This window comes from Oncorhynchus masou, chromosome 30, assembly GCF_036934945.1.
Source record: "Oncorhynchus masou masou isolate Uvic2021 chromosome 30, UVic_Omas_1.1, whole genome shotgun sequence".
Taxonomy (NCBI): domain Eukaryota; kingdom Metazoa; phylum Chordata; class Actinopteri; order Salmoniformes; family Salmonidae; genus Oncorhynchus; species Oncorhynchus masou.
This window is the reverse complement of record NC_088241.1, coordinates 22,140,030-22,157,279: the sequence shown is the minus strand read 5'-3', so window position 1 is coordinate 22,157,279 and position 17,250 is coordinate 22,140,030. Positions and strand designations below refer to the sequence as shown.

Sequence of the window (17,250 nt, the reverse complement as noted above, 5' to 3'; positions counted from 1 at the left end):
CAGAACTTCGAATACAGAGCAGCTCAAGGAGTCCATAGTCCACAATTCAATCATGTGTCTATGAACCGGTTGTATCACTCTATTATTGTGTTAGATAGACCGCTTCTCATGGCTATGATAATAACGCTGCCCACATAGAAAAGATATAGAAGTATTGAACAAGATTCTTATGAATTCTACCTGGAACTTGTAAGTAACACATATGGCAGCAAATACACTTACAAGATTCATAGAAGATTCTTGTAATATCTGACTTATATGGGAGGTTTACGTTTAGACAACAGAAATGTTGCATGTATTGAATAAAAAACATACAAGAGACATGTAAGGTCTCACATACATGGAACATACACATTTCAAAGCACTTGTATACCACCGCCTGACGTCATTCACACATGCAATAATAACATGAAAAATAATAAAGTCCGCCTCGAGGAGGAGGAGGAGCAGGAAGCGAAAGGGTGTCACGCCCTGGTCGAAGTATTTTGTGTTTGTCTTCATTTATTTGGTCAGGCCAGGATGTGGCATGGGTTTTTGTATGTTGTGTGTTTGTATTGGGATTGTAGCTTAGTGGGGTGTTCTAGATAAGTCTATGGCTGTCTGAAGTGGTTCTCAATCAGAGGCAGGTGTTTATCGTTGTCTCTGATTGGGAACCATATTTAGGCAGCCATATTCTTTGAGTGTTTCGTGGGTGATTGTTCCTGTCTCTGTGTTTGCACCAGATAGGACTGTTTAGGTTTTCCCGGTACGGTTTTTGTATTGTTTGTGTTTATTTGTTTATTAAACATGTATGAAAATTACCACGCCGCATTTTGGTCCGATCCTTGCTACACCTCTTCGTCAGAGGAGGAGTTAGAAGAAAACCGTAACAAAGGGTGAAAGCAGAAGGAGAAGAGGAGGTGGAGGAGCAGGAGGAGGAGGAAGGGTGAAAAAAGGAGGAGAGGAGGAGGAGCAGGAGGACGAGGAGGAAGGGTGAAAGCAGAAGGAGGAGAGGAGGAGGAGGAGCAGGAGGAAGGGTGAAAGCAGAAGGAGGAGATGAGGAGGAGGAAGGGTGAAAGCAGGAGGAGAGGAGGAGGAGGAGGAAGGGTGAAAGCAGGAGCAGAGGAGGAGGAGGAAGGGTGAAAGCAGGAGGAGAGGAGGAGGAGGAGGAGGAAGGGTGAAAGCAGGAGGAGAGGAGGAGCAGGAGCAGTAAAGGGAGGATGAGAGGAGGAGGAGAGGAAGAGGATGAGGAATGACTTTGATAGCAGCAGTGTGTCGTGGAAATTTCCTTAATTACCAAATGATGAGAGAGCAAATCACACACCAGTCAGAGTTATGCTTAATCTTCACCTTTAATAATAATTAAGCTTTTGCAATAGCATTTTGACTTTCAACATTTCAGTATCTCTAATGAAAAGTTGAGAGTGGTCAACATAATGGCAACTGAGATCTTTTATAACAAAGATCCACCCCCCTCGTCGACATGACAAACCACAGGTCTTAGGAACTTACACAAAGAAAGACTTTACTTCAGAGAGGAGTATCCCATAGCCAGACAGCATTGGCTATAAATTATCGTTCAGTTTGGTGTCCTAAACGAAGTTCTTATCTCGTTCTTGGTACAATAGACATTAGTTCTTGGTACCAAGACATTACCTCATCCAATGGTATATATCAATTGTCATTTTAGACACTCCCATCCCAAATACAGCAAGTGAGCCTCTAGGTCAAGATTAGGGCAACCAAAGAGGGAACATAGAATGGTTCCAGACACTGCCATCCTCCTCTCCCCGATGTGAAAAGTAGGGAGTGACTGGCACACAGACATTGTGGAGCCAAGAGATAATTGGTTCCCGCTCAATCATCCCTTCACATGGTTTAAAAGATACGTTTACATATGATGACAAGCCTGACCTCTCCCCTCTGTGTGGCCCCAGTAACTGAACCCTGACAGAGAACAGATAACTGCAAACGGCCACCACTATAGTACAACAAGATACATTCTAAATTAAAATATCTCACAAGCATATTCTGAAAATAAAACATCTTATCTATATTACCCAACTAATTCTGATTCATCCCCAACAAGTGAATCTATTTAGTTATTAAGTGGAGATCTTTCAGCAATCATTCTCATGAAAGCACATTGGTACAGTAGTCAGTGACAAATATCTAAGCTAAGCAGGGCTGGGCATGGTGAAAAACCTTGATGGAAGAACAAAAGGCATAGTTGAAGATAAATCAACTGTCCAGTAGGAAGTGCTGCCCATGCTTAACTATGGAAATCCATGCCTTTAAATGAAAATGTATATACAAATATTGTATTTTTCTTTTAGTATTTGGCATGTTTAAAAACAAATTAAAACCTATAAGGAAAGGGTTTATTTTGTAGAGTTTGCATTCTCAGAACATCACATTTTCTTATAATATTCATAAAATACTCATATAATTCATATATTGTTTCTAAAATATGTCATACCATATCTTTTTGGGAAATTCACCTAAGTCATGTACTAAATTGTGTATGTCATATAAGGCATATTCTTTAAGTCAACACATGTACAAATACTGTTCAACTCTGAAATATAAAGCAAAACATGCACAATCTTACCAGATCCTTATTAGATTACGTATTAGATTTATTTTCAATTTCGAGACAACAGTGCACAGAACACTGAAAAATACAGTAACCAAATAAAAAATAGAAAATAAAATGTTATTGGTCACATACACATGGTTAGCAGATGTTAATGCGAGTGTAGTGAAATATTTGTGCTTCTAGTTCCGACAGTGCAGTAATATCTAACAAGTAAACTAGCAATTTCCCAACAACTACCTAATACACACAAATCTAAAGGGGGGAATAAGAATATGTACATATACATATATGAAAGAGCGGCATAGGCATGGAGCAATAGATGGTATAAGGTAAAGTATATACATATGAGATGAATAATGTGAGATATGTTAACATTATTAAAGTGGCATTGTTTAAAGTGACTAGTGATCCATTTATTAAAGTGGCCAGTGATATGAGTCTCTATGTAGGCAACAACCTCTCTGAGTTAGTGATTGCTGTTTAGCAGTCTGATGGCCTTGAGATAGAAATAATAACTGTTCCAGCTTTGAAGCACCTGTCTTGACCTCGCCATCTGGATGGTAGCGGGGTTAACAGGCAGTGGCTCGGTTGGTTGTTGTCCTTGATTATCTTTTTGGCCTTCCTGTGACATCGGGTGCTATAGGTGCCTTGGAGGGCAGGTAGTTTGCCCCCGGTGATGCATTGTGCAGACCGCACCACCCCCTGGATAGCCTTGCGGGTGAGGGCAGTGCAGTTGCCATACCAAATGGTGATACAACCTGACAGGATGCTCTTGATTGTGCATCTGTAAAGGTTTGTCAGGGTTTTAGGTGACAAGCCAAATTTCTTCAGCCTCCTGAGGTTGAAGAGGCACTGTTGCACCTTCTTCGCCACACTGTCTGTGTGGGTGGCCCATTTCATTTTGTCGGTGATGTGTCATCAGAAAAACTTCTAACTTTCCACCTTCTCCACTACTGTCCCTTTGATGTGGATAGGGGGGTGCTCCCTCTGCTGTTTCCTGAAGTCCACGATTCACTCCTTTGTTTTGTTGACGTTGAGTGAGAAGTTGTTTTCCTGACACCACACTCCGAGTGCCCTCACCTCCTCCCTGTAGGCTGTCTCGTCGTTGTTGGTAATCCAGCCCACTACTGTTGTGTTCTCTGCAAACTTGATGATTGAGCTGGAGGTGTGCATGGCCATGCAGTCATGGTGAACAGCGAGTACAGGAGGAGGCTGAGTATGCACCCTTGTGGGTCCCCAGTGTTGAGGGTCAGCGAAGTGAAGATTATGTTTCCTACCTACACCACCTAGGTGAAGCTTGTCAGAAAGTCCAGGACCCAATTGCACAGGGTGGGGTTGAGACCCAGGGCCTCAAGCTTAATGATGAACTTGGAGGGTACTATGGTGTTGAATGCTGAGCTGTAGTCAATGAACAGCATTCTTTGACTTGTTTTTGGCCAGATGGGATAGGGCAGTGTGCAGTGTGATGGCGATTGATCATCTGTGAACCAGTTGGGGTGGTATGCAAACTGAAGTGGGTGTAGGGTGGCAGGTAAGGTGAAGGTGATATGATCCTTGACTAGTATCTCAAAGCATTTCATGATGACAGAAGTGAGTGCTATGGGGCGGTATTCATTTAATTCAGTTATCTTTGCCTTCTTGGGTACATGAACAACGGTGGCCATCTTGAAGCATTTGTGGACAGCAGACTGGGATAGGGAGTGATTGAATATGTCCATAAACACCAGCTGGTTGTTTTGAGCATGCGGCTTGGGATGCCATCTGGGCCAGCAGCCTTGCGAGGGTTAACACGTTTAAATGTCTTACTCACAAAAGCCACAGAGAAAGGGGGGAGGCATAGCGGGCCATGACGGTGGCACTGTATTGTCCTTAAAGCAGGCAAAGAAGGTGTTTTGTGGAAGCGAGATGCCAGTGTCCATAACGTGGCTGGTTTTCTTTTTGTAGTCTGTGATTTCCTGTAGGCCCAGCCACATACATCTCGTGTCTGAGCAGTTAAATCACGACTCCACTTTGTCCCTATGCCAACATTTCACTTGTTTGACTGCCTTGCGGAGAGAATTTTGAATTTGACCTTTATTTAACTAGGCAAGTCAGTTAAGAACAAATTCTTATTTTCAATGACGGCCTAGGAACAGTGGGCCTAGGAACATGGCTCTAACCACTAGGCTACCCTGCCACCCCGGAATAACTACACTGTTTATATTTGGCCATATTCCCAGTCCTCTTTCCATGGTTAAATGTGGTGGTTCGCGCTTTCAGTTTTGCGCGAGAGCCGCCATCCATCCACGGTTTCTGGTTAGGGTAGGTTTTAGTAGCCACAGTGGGTACAATATCTACAATGCACTTCCTTATAAACTCACCCACTGAGTCAAAACAATCTTGTAGCGCGGATTCCGATTTGTCAGACTAATTACCAAGGTAAATTCATATGTAGAATATAAGGGGTATACAGAATACCCATGAGTCAACTTTGTGATTGTGAAAGCCTCCTCTGATTTTGGCCCCTTTCCCAAAACTGATTGTATTGTGTTTGGAATGATACCATTTGCTCCAGTCTACAATCTCACTCTACATGCACAATAAAGATAAACAAGTAAAATAGTGATATTTTCCTTTCTTTTTGTTTTGTCTGCAGCCTGGCTGCTGTTCACTCTACCGTTCCTGTATTAGGAGCTGGAATTGATTAAAAAAAATATATATATATATATTTACTTTTTCATTTCCAAGTAACTGCTTATTTTGCACCTTTAACACGGGTTGAACCCTCTCCCTCTTGACCTTTAGTCATGCAGAGTTTTTATGACATTTATTCATTTTATTCACCTTGTTCTTGACCTCACATTGTTTTTCGTAGATATTTTCAGAACTACAGCTTTACATGAAAAACATTCCATGCAATGTTGTTTGTCCTGGCTTGTGCATTGACATTATTCAGTATATTTATTTAAAACTAGGAATAGGGACTTTGTTGGAAGGTTCAAAATAATTTTCTGTTGCCCACCTATGAAACATCAGTGGCTAAAATTCAGGTCACACTATTTATTTATCTGATTAATTATGAACTTTCTATAAAATTTTACAATCGACATTATCAACCTACATTTATGCCAAAATAAGTTTGTTTTCCCTGCATGAATGCAACGGCCTACAGCTAATAATGAGTGGGAGTCAATGGGAAGAGATTTAGTGATGTTAGGAAACAGCTAGCAGCATGGGTGTGAGTCACACCTGTCCTCATGCATCTCCTCACACACATAACTGCTGATGTCTCTCTTTCCTTAGGCACTTAGGCAATGGATTCCTCCGTCTCAGGGGTGATGGGCCTCTTTTAAAATGGCTGACTGTATTAACAGTTATTCTTCTCATACGATTGTAGGATCATCACTTACTGTATTTTCACCTTGGCCCGTGCAATGCGCAGACTCACAATGTATCAAAATCAAATCAAATTCAATTTTATTGGTCACATACACATGGCAAGCAGATGTTAATGCGAGTGTAGCGAAATGCTTGTGTTTCCAGTTCCGACAGTTCGGTTGTATCTAACAAGTAGTCTAACAATTCCACTACAACTACCTAATACACACAAATCTAGGTAAAGGAATGGAATAAGAATATGTACATATAAATATATGGATGAGCGATGACCAAGTAACATAGGCAAGATCATAAGCCAATAGCAAGTGGTGTGCCAGCCAAGGAGTGTTTTATAGGCCTATGTATTACAATAATACCATTACAAATTCCGATATTATATGAGACGTACTTTGAAATGTGTTAGCGTAACTGTATAGTATTTTAAACTATTGGGGAAATTGTTAGGGGTCTTAAAATAAGTTAATGTCACCGTGACATTATGAAACCAAAACAACTTCCTCCTCGCCTCTTCTTCCATCACACCATCCTTCCCTCTGTTGTGTCTGTTGAGCATGCTTCTCGTCATGTGTCTGGACAGAATGCTCCTGCTGTGTACTGTGATCTTTGGTGAGTTGCTTATGATGTTATATTTAAATACTAACTGCCATGTTTTAAAATGTGAAGAGCCTTATCACTAGGATAATAGGGATAGTCAAATTGTTTATCTTAATTAACAACTCCTCAACTAACTGTAAGTTGGTCACTTTCTTACATTGACATAACATTACATATGATGCAACATGGAGATTTGACCAGTAATCCAGTTTTATATTGTGGCATTTTAACATAAAGTAAGGGATATATTGACAAATATATATATATTTTTTAGATATGACAAAAATGAGCTGCAGAGCAGTTTGCCCCATGTATTGAGGCCCAGGACTATTATAAATAGAGGGAAAATTACTTCTGTACAATTCTATCCATTCACTGATGCAATTGTGTATTCAACCATATAAAAGGGGACAGAATAAGGAGTTAAAGCGCAGAGACCACGTTCGTACAGTAGGATGATAATGCAAGCAAAGCAAAACGAAGCATGCCCCTTCCCCTTTTCTTAATTTATCTCTATTGTGAAATGTCCCACCATGCCACATTGTACCAGACTACCCGGCAACAAACAGCCGGACAGAGAGTCATTATTTAAATGTTGTACAATTCTATTTAATTTCATTGTTCATTGATAATTGATTGTACTGTGAACACAATGTTCTTCCTCCATAGCATGACTTTAAGATTTAGTTTTAGCTAGGATTAATTGTCTGTAGGATGCTATTTGTTACTTCTGTTCTGTTATAGTGTGGTGCTACTATTTTTACTTGTACAGTATCTTCTTCACATCTACCAGACAGTGACATAGTTGCAAAGTCACATTGTTGCCAAGTCATATTGTTGCACTACGGGGCTTTAACTTTTGGTATAGCTCATGTTTCTCTGCTACTTCATCCCAACAGGCTTCTGGAAGGACACCTATGCTGTGTCCCCAGTGCCCTCTGTCCCAAACGATGTCCCTGCCTTTGCAGGCTCCTGCGTGGTCATCCCCTGCTCCTTCACTCCTCCAGCCTCTCACTCCATCCTGGGCAGGCAGGGGAAGGTGGTGGGCGTGAGGCTGCGCTACAGGACTGGTCACATCTTCCTTCTGTGGAGTACAGCTTTCAGTTCGGATGACAAATCCACGGTCAGCAAGGAGTTCCAGGGCCGGACATCCCTCCGGGGAAACACGGACGATGGAGACTGCTCTGTAATGATTGACAGGGTCCACCTGGCTGACTCCAATGTCTATCAGCTGGCACTGAAGGGCCATGGACAGAAAGACTGGGGGAAGGAGAGGAGTGTCAAAATCATTGTGTCAGGTGAGAGGGATCTCATTGCACAGAATTACATACACTGAGTATACCAAATATTAGGAACACCATCCTAATATTGAGTTGCATCCCCCCCTTTGCCTTCAGAACAGTCTCAATTAGTCTGGGCATGGACTCTACAAGATGTCAAAGCGTTCCACAGGGATGCTGGCCCGTGTTGACTCCAATGCTTCCCACAGTTGTGTCAAGTTGGCTGGATGTCGTTTGGGTGGTGAAACTGAGGGAAACTGTTGAGCTTGAAAAACCCGGCAGCGTTGCAGTTCTTCACACAAACTACTATAGCCCGTTAAAAACGTATGTTTTGCCAATTCATCCTCTAAATGGCAGACATACACAATCCATGTCTCAAGGCTTAAAAATCCTCCCCTTCATCTACACTGATTGAAGTGGATTTAACCGGTGACATCAATATGGGATCATAGCTTTCAACTGGTCACCTGGTCAGTCTATGTCACGGGAAGAGCAGATGTTCATAATGTTTTATAATCTATTGTTACTTAACAGAATCTCTGCCTCTCATCTGTTATTATATAGAGAAATAGTAACTGCTATCATTTTCGTTGTTAACATGTTTAATACGTGATAAGAGGGTTATTTTATATGGCTCATGGTAATACACCAATTTTTACACAACCTGAGTTGAATTATCGCTAATGCTAATGGACGAAACATTTACTTTATCCCCATTTAGACTATGTTCATCAAGTCAGTTCTTATCTCTCTTTGTCCCCATCACTGCCAGAGTCCCCAGAGCTCCCAGTGATCAGCGGTGTGAGGGCAGCTACAGAAGGACAGATGGTGTCACTAAACTGCAGCATCAGTTACTCCTGTCCCTCCCAGGCCCCCACCCTCCAGTGGCGGTGGGAGAGAGGAGCTCAGGAGAACAGCAGCGAGTACAGGGAGCCTCATGTACTCCAGCCCCAGGGTCAGGGGCCTACACTACAGACCTCTCTCACCTTTATCGCATCGTATCGCATCAAACCCAGAATGAGGTGTGAGGCAGTATATCCAGGAGGAAGAAGAGTATACACCGTAAAGGAGCTCCATGTGACATGTAAGTACTTTCTATGTAAATGTATGATTGTTTGCAATGCTAAGCTAGGGCCCATATTCATAGTGTTTCAGACTGCTGATCTAGGATCAGATTTTACTTAATTAAAAATACTTTATAGGCTGGGGGAGCTGATCCTAGATCAGGACTCCAACTCAGAGATGTTTTATGAATACTGGCCTTGATTGCTATTGCATCTCTCCTCTAGTCCCTCCAAAAGATGTCACAGTCCAGGTCCATACCCTGACTGTCCAGGAGGGGTTGAACGTGTTACTGGCCTGCTCCTGTAAAGCTGACCCGCCTGTGACAGAGTACAGGTGGTCATACACCCAACATGGGCTAACTGTAGACCTTCACCAGCGCACATTTACGGTCCGGGTATACAATGTGACCCGAGACATGAGGGTCCGCTGCACAGCCCAGAACCTCATTGGACGGGCAGAGTCCAAATTGACTTCCTTAAACATTCAATGTAAGCATTTTATACAGTCAATGTTTGATCGATTATTTTGCTTCCAATTCCTGCGTATGGATTTAAACGGCTGCTGTTTGTACACTTGTACACTTTACATTGTGATACAAGAACAATATTTTGGTACTCTAACGTCCCTGATACTTCCACGATGCTCTCTCTCTTTCTCTTGCTCTCTCTCTCTCTCTCTCTCTGTCGCTCTCCCTTCTTCTATCCCCCAGACAAGCCTGTCATCCTCCATCTCTCCTCCTACTGTGTTGTGGAAAGGTTGGAGGTTCTGTGTCGCTGTTCTGTGGACTCCAACCCCCGGCCTGCCGTCACCTGGAGTGTCAACGGTAGTGTTCCACCATACAGATACAACACATCAGTGTGCTCAGAGAATGGTACACTAACAGCCATGCTGAAGGGCCACATGGACACTCCACTGAGGGTAGTCTGCTTCGCCATCAATGCACTGGGCAATGACTCCCACACACTGCTTCAGGCAGAGGATGGTAAGCATCGGGGCACCACACCACACAAGAGAAATACATGGGTGCATCTTAATTGTATTTCCTTTACTCCTCACATCCCCTTTCCTCACTTCCTTCTCAAAGCACATTGGAGGAGAAGGTCAGAGGAAAGGATCCTCTGACCTTGTCCTCCAATATATATTGAGAAGAAGGCGAGGACATGTGGAAACAGGGAAACACAATTGAGATGCACACACATGGTGTATTGTAGGAAGCATCTGTACTGTGAGTAAAATATGAGGGTGAAATACTAAGCATGAATCGTTCAAGGTCGCTAAGGCCTATTCTTTCAGATTCTCCTTACAAATGTATGAATGATTCCTGCAATTTCACTAGTTGGTTGACCTGTTCCATTAATATAATATAATAATACAGTATAATATAAGATAAGATCATCTGTTTGCTGAAAGTTGAAGAGCAAAAAAGGTGATATCTTTAGTTTGCATAGCTGTGTTTTTGTTGTTGACTGACAGGTTCTCTGCTGTGGAAAGTGATACCTGCAGTATGCATCTCTTTGGCCACCTTCCTCCTCTCTCTACTCCTTCTGTTCTGCTGTCGAAAGAGGTCAGGGAAGTAAGAAACATATTTTCTGAGCGTTGCTTTCTCTGACTTCTCTAACGTCTGCCACCATTGTGCCTCAGTTACTTCAGATGTCTTACAAACTTGGAATAACCAAATGACATACCAGTACATCAAACATATGTTGTTTTATTTAAGATAACATTGAATAGAATTATGAAATAGGAACATATAAAACCGTTCCAAGAGGAGAAATTTTACATCTTAAAAGTAGATGTTTCATGATCATGTCCTCTCTAATCCAAACTCTTGTCTTTAACTTCATTCCTTAAAGACGTGTGCTGACCTGCAGACCTCCGGTGTATCCTGGGGACATGGGGATCTACCAGGATCGGATGCCCCTCTACATCAACTGCACTGAGGTCACCAACATCTACAACAATGGCAGTTACCAGTTGGTTTACCAGAACAGCACCCCTCTTTTCGTCCAGACCAAACAGGTACATCTACTATTGTACCCAAAAAGTATTTTTGCTTGTAAATGGGTATGTTACAATACAATACAGTAGCTTTATTATCCATTGAAACATAAATATCCAATTGAATGGCTGATTAACCACATTGTGTTGTGTCTCAGACACATCCGATGGGGAGGCGAGATGGGGGGAGACGAGGTGGAGAGAGGAGAGGGGGAGAGAGAAGAAGAGGTGAGAGACGAGGAGGGGAGAGAAGAGGAGGAGAGAGTCAAGGGGGAACGGTGGACAGAGGAACAAGAGACAGACAAAGCCCTGCCTCCAATGACAATAACACTGAAACAGCTATCTACCTGGAGATCATCTGAGTTCATCTCTCAGTGAGGTATGTCATGGATAGCTCTGGTCCAGATCGTTAGCACTAACGGCTTGGACTAGAGGTATGTCATGGAGTGGAAGAAAGCTCTTGCAGTGTATAACAATACAAGCACGAACGTACTGTTTGACTGATGAAGATAATGGCACAATGATATCATATCCATTTGATATCATTTTGCATGATTATACATACTGTTATGCAAAATTATACAAAATGGGTTAAGTGGCACATTAAGATGATCCTTCTCTCCTTTAAAATGATATATACAGTTGAAGTCAGAAGTTGACATACAACTTTGCCAAAAACATTTAAACTCAGTTTTTCAATATTCCTGACTTTTAATCCTAGTAAAAATACCCTGTTTTAGGTCAGTTAGGATCACCACTTTACTTTAAGAATGTGAAATCTCAGAATAATAGTAGAAAGAATGATTTATTTCAGCTTTTATTTCTTTCATCACATTCCCGGTGGGTCAGAAGTTTACATACACTCAATTAGTATTTGGTAGCATTGTCTTTAAATAGTTTAACTTGGTTCAAACATTTTGGGTCGCCTTCCACAAGCTTCCCACAATAAGTTGGGTGAATTTTGGTCCATTCCTCCTGACAGAGCTGGTGTAACTGAGTCAGGTTTGTGTGCCTCCTTGCTCGCACACACTTTTTCAGTTCTGCCCACACATTTTATATTGGATTGAGTTCAGGCTTTGTGATGGCCACTCCAATACCTTGACTTTGTTGTCCTTAAGCCATTTTGCCACAACTTTGGAAGTATGCTTGGGTTCATTGTCCATTTGGAAGACCCATTTGCGACCAAGCTTTAACATTCTGACTGGTGTCTTGATATGTTGCTTCAATATATCCACATCATTTTCCAGCCTCATGATGTCATCTATTTTGTGAAGTGCACTAGTCCATCCTGCAGCAAAGCAACCCCACAACATGATTCAGCCACCCCGTGCTTCACGGTTGGGATGTGGTCTTCAGCTTGCAAGCCTCCCCCTTTTTCATCCAAACATAACAATGGTCATTATGGCCAAACAGTTCTATTTTTGTTTCATCAGACCAGAGGACATTTTTCCAAAAATGATGATCTTTGCCACAGTGTGCAGTTGCAAACCGTAGTCTGGCTTTTTGTAATGGCGATTTTGGAGCAGTGGCTTCTTCCTTTCTGAGTGGACCTATCAGGTTTATGTCAATATAGGACTTATTTTACTGTGGATATAGATACTTTTGTACCTTTTTCCTCAAGCATCTTCCCAAGGTCCTTTGCTGTTGTTCTGGGAATTGATTTGCACTTTTCTCACCAAAGTACGTTCATCTCTAGGAGACAGAATGCGTCTCCTTCCTGAGCGATATGACGGCTGCGTGGTCCCATGGTTGTTTATACTTGCGTACTATTGTTTGTATGTTCCCAAGGATGAACCAGACTTGTGGAGGTTTCTTGGCTGATTTCTTTCGATTTTCCAATGATGTCAAGCAAAGAGGCACTGAGTTTGAAGGTAGGCCTTGAAATACATCCACAGGTATACCTCCAATTGACTCAAATTAGGTCAATTAGGCTATCAGAACTTCTAAAGCCATGACATAATTTTCAGGAATTTTCCACCAAGCTGTTTAAAGGCACAGTCAACTTAGTGTATGTAAACTTCTGACCCACTGGAATTTTGATAAAGTGAATTATAAGTGAAATAATCTGTCTGTAAACAATTTTTGAAAAATTACTTGTGTCATGCACAAAGTACAGTGGGGCAAAAAAGTATTTAGTCAGCCACCAATTGTGCAAGTTCTCCCACTTAAAAATATGAGAGAGGCCTGTAAATGTCTTCATAGGCACACTTCAACTATGACAGACAAAAGGATAATTTTTTTCCCAGAAAATCACATTATAGGATTTTTAATGAATTTATTTGCAAATTATGGTGGAAAATAAGTATTTGGTCAATAACAAAAGTTTATCTCAATGCTTTGTTATATACCCTTTGTTGGCAATGACAGAGGTCAAACGTTTTCTGTAAGTCTTCACAAGGTTTTCACACTGTTGCTGGTATTTTGGCCCATTCCTCCTTGCAGATCTCCTCTAGAGCAGTGATGTTTTGAGGCTGTTGCTGGGCAACACAGACTTTCAACTCCCTCCAAAGATTTTCTATGGGGTTGAGATCTGGAGACTGGCTAGGCCACTCCAGGACCTTGAAATGCTTCTTACGAAGCCACTCCTTTGTTGCCCGGGCAGTGTGTTTGGGATCATTATCATGCTGAAAGACCCAGCCACGTTTCATCTTCAATGCCCTTGCTGATGGAAGGAGGTTTTCACTCAAAATCTCATGATACATGGCCCCATTAATTCTTTCCTTTAAACGGATCAGTCGTCCTGGTCCCTTTGCAGAAAAACCCCAAAGCATGATGTTTCCACCCCCATGCTTCACAGTAGGTATGGTGTTCTTTGGATGCAACTCAGCATTCTTTTGTTACTTTGTTACTTTGGTCCCAGCTTTCTGCAGGTCATTCACTAGGTCCTCCTGTGTGGTTCTGGGATTTTTGCTCACCGTTCTTGTGATCATTAAGACCCCACGGGGTGACATCGTGCGTGGAGCCCCAGATCGAGGGAGATGATCAGTGGTCTTGTATGTCTTCCATTTCCTAATAATTGCTCCCACAGTTGATTTCTTCAAACCAAGCTGCTTACCTATTGCAGATTCAGTCTTCCCAGCCTGGTGCAGGTCTACAATTTTGTGTCTGGTGTCCTTTGACAGCTCTTTGGTCTTGGCCATAGTAGAGTTTGGAGTGTCACTGTTTGAGGTTGTGGACAGGTGTCTTTTATACTGATAACAATTTCAAACAGGTGCAATTAATACAGCTAACGAGTGGAGGACAGAGGAGCCTCTTAAAGAAGAAGTTACAGGTCTGTGGGAGCCAGAAATCTTGCTTGTTTGTAGGTGACCAAATACTTATTTTCCACCATAATTTGCAAATAAATTCATAAAAAATCCTACAATGTGATTTGCTGGATTTTTTTTCTCATTTTGCCTGTCATAGTTGAAGTGTACCTATGATGAAAATTACAGGCCTCTCTCATCTTTTTAAGTGGGAGAACTTGCGCAATTGGTGGCTGACTAAATACTTTTTTGCCCCACTGTAGATGTCCTAACCAACTTGCCAAAACTGTAGTTTGTTAACAAGACATTTGTAGAGTGGTTGAAAAACAAGTTTTAATGACTCCAACCTAATTGTATGTAAACTTCCGACTTCAACTGTATATACACTACCGTTCACAAGTTTGGGGTCACTTAGAAATGCCCTTGTTTTTGAAAGAAAAGCACATTTTTTGTCCATTGAAATAACATCACATTGATCAAAAATACAGTGTAGACATTGTTAATGTTGTAAATGACTATTGTCGACTGAAATGGCAGACTATTCATGGAATATCTACATAGGCGTGCAGAGGCCCATTATCAGCAACCATCACTCATGTGTCCTAATGGAACGTTTCGTTAGCTAATCCAAGTTTATAAAGGCTAATTGATCATTAGAAAACTCCTTTGCAATTATATTATCACAGCTGAAAGCTGTTGTTCTGTTTAAAGAAGCAATAAAACTGTCCTTCTTTAGACTAGTTGTGTATCTGGAGCATCAGCATTTGTGGGTTACAGGCTCAAAATTGCCAGAAACACAGATTTTCTTCTGAAGCTTGTTGGTCTATTTTTGTTCTGAGAAATGAAGGCTTTCCATTTGAAGAATTGCCAAGAAACTGAAGATCTTGTACAATGCTGTGCACTACTACCTTCACAGAACAGCACAAATAGAAAGAGGAATGGGTGGCCCCCGGTGCACAACTGAGCAAAAGGACATGTACATTAGAGTGTCTAGTTTGATAAACAGACACCTCACAAGTCCTCAACTGGCAGCTTCATTAAATAGTAACCACAAAACACCAGTCTCAACGTCAACAGTGAAGAGGCGACACCGGGATGTTCCTCTATCCAGTGTCTGTTTCTTTCACCCAACTTAATATTTTATTTTTATTGGCCAGTCTGAGGTATGGCTTTTTCTTTGCAGCTCTGTCAAGAAGGCCAGCATCCCGGAGTCGCCTCTTCAATGTTGACGTTGAGACTGGTGTTTTGCAGGTACTATTTAATGAAGCTGCCAGTTGACAACTAGTGAGGCATCTGTTTCTCAAACTAGACACTCTAATGTACTTGTCCTCTTGCTCAGTTGTGCACCGGGGCCTCCCACTCCTCTTTCTATTCTGGTTAGAGCCAATTTGCACTGTTCCATGAAGGGAGTAGTACACGGCGTTGTACAATGTTTACACTGTATTTCTGATCAATCTTCTGTTATTTTAATGGACAAAAATTGTGATTTTCTTTCAAAAACAAGGACATTTCTAAATGACCCCAAACATTTGAACGGTAGTGTATATATATATAAATATATTTTGTGTACATAATTGTAGACTTAGCAGTCCTTCATTCAGTCCTACATACAGTGCCTTGCAAAGGTTTTCATCCCCCTTGGTGTTTTTCCAATTTTGTTGCATTACAACCTGTATTTTAAATGGATTTTTATTTGGATTTCATGTAATGGACATTCACAAAATAATTCAAATTGGTGAAATTAAAAAAAAAATAATTACTTATTAAGAAAAGTTGAAAGAATGAAAAATTAAAAAGGGATGTGTGCATATGTATTCACCCCCTTTGCTAGGAAGTCCCTAAATAAGATCTATTGCAACCAATTACTTTCAGAAGTCACATAATTAGTTAAATAAAGTCCACCTGTGTGCAATCTATGTGTCACATGATCAGTCACATGATCTCAGTATATATACACTTGTTCTGAAAGGCCCCAGAGTCTAGCCTCGGGGGATGCCTTGCTTGACCACACCCTCCTTCCGTGTTCCCTGCCCTGCCCTGCCCTGCCCTGCCCTGCCCTGCCCTGCCCTGCCCTGCCCTGCCCTGCCCTGCCCTGCCCTGCCCTGCCTCTTCCACCAATCCAATTGTTTTTTTATGGACAGAAAAGAGCAGAGGCTCTGAGCTGTCTGATCAGGTCCATTGTCTACTGAGCCCCAGAGTCTGCAACACCACTAAGCAAGGGGCACCACCAAGCAAGCGGCACTATGAAGACCAAGGAGCTTTCCAAACAGGTCAGGGACAAAGTTGTGGAGATGTACAGATTAGGGTTGGGTTATTAAAAAAATATCCAAAACTTTGAACATCCCATGGAGCATCATTCAACCCATTATTAAAAAATGGAAAGAATATGGCACCACAACAAACCTGCCAAGAGAGTGCTGCCCACCAAAACTGAGGGACCAGGTCTAGGAGCTGCAGAGCTGCAAAACTCCACAGAAGAGCTTGGAGTATCTGTCCATAGGACAACTTTAAGCCGTACACTCCACAGAGCTGGGCTTTATGGAAGAGTGGCCAGAAAAAAAGCAGTTTAAGGGGAAACATTTAAATGTCTTGGAATGTCTTAGTCAAAGCCCAGACATCAATCCAATTGAGAATCTGTGGTATGACTTAAAGATTGCTGTACATCAGCAGAACCCATCCAACTTGAAGGAGCTGGAGCAGTTTTGCCTTGAAGAATGGGCAAAGGTCCCAGTGGCTAGATTTACCAAGTGTATAGAGACATACCCTAAGAGACTTGCAGCTTTCATTTCTGCAAAAGGTGTCTCTACAAAGTATTGACTTTTTTTTGGGGGGGGGGGGGGAATAGTAATGCACGCAGAAGTTTTCTGTTTTTCTTTTGTCTTATTTCTTGTTTGTTTCACAATATAAATAATATATTTTGCATCTTCAAAGTGGTAGGAATGTTGTGTAAATCAAATGATACAAACCCCCCAAAATTGTAAGGCATCCAGGTTGTAAGGCAACAAAATAGGAAAAATGCCAAGATGGTGAATACTTTCGCAAGCCACTGTAGTTTGTGGCTGATGAAGATAATGGTCCACACATGATATTCACCTATTTCATGCAGTACATT

The 17,250-nt window shown here is 41.7% G+C and overlaps 1 protein-coding gene across 2 annotated transcripts; it reads left to right on the top strand.

Annotated features, from left to right (window-relative positions):
- The first annotated feature begins 6,504 nt into the window (after positions 1-6,504).
- On the top strand, positions 6,505-13,120 carry LOC135522356 (sialic acid-binding Ig-like lectin 5). 2 transcript variants are annotated; one of them, XM_064948519.1, is made up of 8 exons: positions 6,505-6,562; positions 7,450-7,848; positions 8,603-8,914; positions 9,120-9,383; positions 9,605-9,877; positions 10,369-10,459; positions 10,749-10,914; positions 11,052-13,120. In XM_064948519.1, exons 1-8 carry the CDS (start codon positions 6,508-6,510, stop codon positions 11,253-11,255), a joined length of 1,764 nt encoding a protein of 587 aa, XP_064804591.1. In that variant the 5' UTR covers positions 6,505-6,507; the 3' UTR covers positions 11,256-13,120. The 2 variants fall into 2 exon arrangements, with proteins under 2 accessions (XP_064804591.1, XP_064804590.1); XM_064948518.1 differs by having other exon boundaries at positions 10,369-10,468.
- Positions 13,121-17,250: the final 4,130 nt, after the last annotated feature.

Coding starts and splice junctions, on each gene's coding strand:
- LOC135522356 (XM_064948518.1), top strand. CDS start 6,508: ATGCTTCTCGTCATGTGTCTGGACAGAATGCTCCTGCTGTGTACTGTG. Junction 6,563..7,449: donor GCTGTGTACTGTGATCTTTG/GTGAGTTGCTTA, acceptor TCATCCCAACAG/GCTTCTGGAAGGACACCTAT. Junction 8,915..9,119: donor AAAGGAGCTCCATGTGACAT/GTAAGTACTTTC, acceptor TCTCTCCTCTAG/TCCCTCCAAAAGATGTCACA.